Genomic DNA, 4,357 nt, shown 5'->3' on the forward strand with positions numbered 1-4,357 from the left:
TATGATGTGCGCGTGTGCGTTCATAGGGGTGAGAGTATACGTGTTTATATAAGCGCATGGTTTGTACTATGTTAAAGGAAACAGGCACAAAACTTTATGCATTGTATTGTGTTTTCTTTCCACGAGGAACTTGGATCCTTAGGCACTGTATAACGGCGGGTGCTTGCACGGGTGCCTGAGAGGTCTTTCCCTGAGGCAAAAGCAAAGGTTTGCTTCCGGTACCAGCCGGTGTTTGCACAATGTAAGTGCTCCCTTGAAGTCATGCGGAAGGGCGGTAGAAACAACCGAAGCACCTCAAAGCTATAAGACGACATCTATTCGCGACGCAATGTTGCTCTTTTCCATTAAGCACATGTGCGTATGCACCCACCATCGTTTCAAGGCTGATATGGTCATCGGTATGTAAGTATGATGTGTAACATGTGTCGAAACCACTTTCCAAAACTAAAACTTTTATTCTGACCGCCGAACAGAAAAGATGTATCGAAACGACATTGGGTGTGCGAAAACCACACGACCTGAGAGCGGCGAGCTTTCGAGAACCACTATAGCCGCAAGAGGGCTCTCGGAATCAGTTGCGAGCAAAAGCTAGATCAGATGCTTGTGACTATCACTCAATCAACTTTACCAAATGTTCACTCTCGTTTCAGTGCATGTAAGGAGGAGAAAGGGGAACAATGTATGCAGTGCCAAGCATAAGGAGTCGGCGGCCTCGGCCATTCTTTTTGATCGGGCGGAGGAGATAAAAGGGAACAGCACTGGCTTCCTTTCAACTCCACGACGAGCGCCCTTTGTGTGGGTGGTGGTCACGCAGCCCCCATGCCACCATGGCTTGCAAATGTTGAGTTGCCGGATTCTTTTGCTAGTGAGTGCTGTTGCAGCACGCAAAAGGTTGCTCCACGGACGGTCAAATCGAAACACTCCGGTGAGGTTACCGGCTGAGCACCGGCGGCTAACGGCGTCTGGGTCCGTCAAGTGTGACGATAATAACCCAACTAACGCAAGTGCCTCCAAACAAACAGCTCATGCCCAGACGAGACCAGTTCTGGACAACTAGACCGGTTCCGTGTCAATGGCCCATGGCACATGCAAGGCTTAGTCCTTGAGACTCTAATATTGTGAGAGATGTTTACTCGCTGTTTTTCTGAATAATAATAGAAGCTTGAAAGACTGGTTAACGGAGAAATCGTAAATAAATCCCAATAATTTACATAAGCGTGTGGAAGTGGCCGCCTTCATAGACAAACAAAGATCCAATAACAATGTGCTTATGCTATGTTGAGAGAAGCATATAAATTTTAGGGTTGAGAAGCACTACAATTGTCCACCAAATAAGATTCTTCCAGCTACTAGAGGCATACAAAATGACAGATACATATGGAGAAGCAAACACCGAACATCCCCCACACAAAAAAAGCAATCAACAAAAATCTCTCCAGCCAGAACAGAGACAAAAGACAGATAACAAATAGTATCATACTCAAGATCCAAACGGGCTAATAATATCCCTGCATGTGCATGGTATGCAGAATCAGAAATACAGCACAGGCTAGCAAACACACATGACATAGGGCACAAATGGCATCTTCAAAGTCATAATTCATCGCAGGCAAGACCCGAAATTCGAAAGTGCATCTCATAATTAACCGAATCCAACACAACATAACAAAGGCATAGCAGCTATGCAGGCAAAAAGTAGACAACCTTGATGTCCTGAGATAACATCCTATCACACCGGTCTGAAATACAACTTTCACAAAATTTCCGCTCAGTAGAAAAAGCCTAGCACTTTGCCACCAACGTTCTTCCTCCTGGCTTCCTCGTGATCCATGATGCCAGCAGAGGTTGTCAGGACGATGTAGCCAAACTGCAGTTCAAACAGGTAAACTTGGTTATAATGATGGTAAAAACTTGGAAGAGTCGTTACAGATTGTGAGCACAAAATATGGCAATGCTACACAGTTTGCAGTGAAATGAACAAGCAAAGAAGCTGACCTGACGAGATGGAAGCAGCCTGGCGGTCCACCCCTCAATCTCCTTGACACCAACATCAAAGCGGGGACTGATGACTCCACACTTGTTCAGTCTCCCGTTCAACTCCACAACAATCTTGCCAGATCTGTGGTCATCAACATACTCAAACTCACCAATGTAACCTGCAGAAAAAAGAGGCAGTGAGTAATCCATGCTATGGGATAGTTGCATATAGAACATGGCAGAAATGGAACTAACCGTGCTTCTGCATGACGATGAGGAACTTGATGATCACCTTTGAGGAGGGCCTGATCATGACCTGCCTCTTGCCACGCTTCTCAGCGTTGTACATGCTCTTGAGAGCATCGTTCAGGACGCTAACCCTCACCATCCTTACCTAACCTACAGAGACAGGCACAAAGATTTGTAAGACCACACTAAAATGCACACGTTTCAGCTAAGTTTAAAACAATATGATCAGATGCAAAGAGTAATGAGTGGCAAGATTGGTTTCTGAATTGCAGCTAAACTGACACTGGGAGACAGCATGTCAAATTGTGACAGTACAAAAGTAAGCGCAGCACATAAAATAAATCAAGGTGGAACTCCATAATTCATCTAAAACATCATGGTTTAGAAGACTGGTAAGTAAATGAAAAATTGGCGAAGGTAAACATCAAAGATTAGTTTGGCACCACTACTTCAGAACACACCTACTTGGACTTGCTTAACACAGAAACAAGTCACAAACTTAAACAGTAGGACAGACTGTCATGTAAATGGTTTCCTAAAGTGCTCATGAAACAGATATAATTGGCAGTAAACCCTAGCAAAGCATAGCACAACAGCTAAATATGCCACAAAGGGGCCTCCCAAAATCCATGGTGGCCCAAACCGACTACTTGAGATTAAACATTTTGTTTCCCTCTATGGCAGGTTTCGGAACAACTCGGCAGCAATTGTGGAGACAGATGTCACAGATCAGTACCCCCTGTCATTGATCCGCAATAGAACATATTTCACTCTTCAATCTCTATGATGGCAAAAACACGCCCAATAATTTGACTGGTGCCATTCACGGGATGAAACAACGGGATCTACTCTACACAGTCGCAGCGGACCCGTGATCCTAGGATCTAGAACATCTTAATTCATCATCACACCCGAAGCTGCACTTGCTTTGCACCGGATAGACAAAACAAGCAAGAACATGCGCATAAACAACTAACAAAACCAAGGATCTGATCAGTAAGAGTGGGCACGACGGCACAGAGGGAGCAAACACCTTCAACGCCTGCCCTGGCCCGAAGGATCTCTACGCGCGAGGGGGGCGAGGAGGGGACGGAGAGGGGGAGACGTACCTCGTAGGGGGGAGAAGCCGGGAGCTCTCTGCTTTGGTGGGGTGGCGGCGGGGAGGCGAGGGCGAGGGAGGAAGGCGACGGCGGGGAGAGAAACAGCCCGAGGTAGGGTTTTGAGGTGTTAAAAAAGGGGAGCGGATGGGTGCGCGCCCGTTGGATCTGGGTTGGACGGTGGTCGATCGCCTCGAGGGGTGGGTGCCCTAGATGGACGCGGGCATTTGCGGTTTGGCCCTTTGCTGCTTGGATATTTGAGCGACGGTTCTTGGTGTGGAGAGATGACATGTGGGACATGTTGAGTGGCCGTAAGGAATGACAATTCACTTGGGTTGGGTTTTTTTAACACAGTACAACACAAATGCCCACGTACACGCACATACACTCATTCATATCCCATGTGAACATATACACATACACCCTACTCCTATGATCTCTGAGTCTTCCTAGTCAACGTGAACGTCTCCTCCCACTAGATGAACATCATCGAAAAGTCTGGGAATAAATCAGAAAAATGTGAGCACTGGTACCAAGTTTGGGACCAATCCTGATGGGCTGGTTCTACCACGAGAAACCTAACCATCCGAGTTGCGCTCAGTTCCCAATTCACTTAGAGTGGTTGATAAGTCGATCTTATCTTAGCCTCACCACATGTAATCTATAGAAGACAAAAAAAATATGTAAAACGAATTGTCTTTTGGTTTTATGTCTAATAACTATATATCCCTGAATATATGTTGCGATATGTTGTTGCTAATCCTTCCTTAATTAAGAGATGAAACTCCTAGCATAGCACTATTATACACGCCTTTACACCGTCATGCACTGTAAAGTAGAATGATTTCACCACCAAGGGACTCTTTGATTCATAACATTTCATCAAAATGGGAATATGAAGAATGTAAGGACATGGTAGGATTGGATGTGTAAAACAAAGATATATAAAAAGACATAAATTCGCAGAACTGGGTGTTTGATTCAAAGAAATAGGAAAAAAACATGGTTCCTAAAAGGCTTAGTCAAATTATACA

At 45.2% G+C, this 4,357-nt stretch overlaps 1 protein-coding gene across 1 annotated transcript; it reads right to left on the reverse strand.

Moving 5' to 3' along the window:
* Positions 1-1,568: 1,568 nt before the first annotated feature.
* LOC119282586 (40S ribosomal protein S15a-1) lies at positions 1,569-3,467 on the reverse strand. The gene is made up of 4 exons (XM_037562762.1): positions 3,336-3,467; positions 2,233-2,376; positions 1,996-2,156; positions 1,569-1,867 (listed from the first exon to the last, which is right to left on the reverse strand). Exons 2-4 carry the CDS (start codon positions 2,363-2,365, stop codon positions 1,769-1,771), a joined length of 393 nt encoding a protein of 130 aa, XP_037418659.1. The 5' UTR covers positions 2,366-2,376; positions 3,336-3,467; the 3' UTR covers positions 1,569-1,768.
* Positions 3,468-4,357: the final 890 nt, after the last annotated feature.

Source organism: Triticum dicoccoides, chromosome 1A (genome assembly GCF_002162155.2).
Source record: "Triticum dicoccoides isolate Atlit2015 ecotype Zavitan chromosome 1A, WEW_v2.0, whole genome shotgun sequence".
NCBI lineage: Eukaryota > Viridiplantae > Streptophyta > Magnoliopsida > Poales > Poaceae > Triticum > Triticum dicoccoides.

What these genes read in the sequence shown, in the direction of transcription:
- LOC119282586 (XM_037562762.1), bottom strand. Translation starts at nt 2,365, where the DNA reads ATGGTGAGGGTTAGCGTCCTGAACGATGCTCTCAAGAGCATGTACAAC. An exon ending in CATCGTCATGCAGAAGCACG is followed by an intron (nt 2,157 to 2,232) that starts GTTAGTTCCATT and finishes TTTTTTCTGCAG; the next exon opens with GTTACATTGGTGAGTTTGAG. An exon ending in GGCTGCTTCCATCTCGTCAG is followed by an intron (nt 1,868 to 1,995) that starts GTCAGCTTCTTT and finishes TTTGAACTGCAG; the next exon opens with TTTGGCTACATCGTCCTGAC.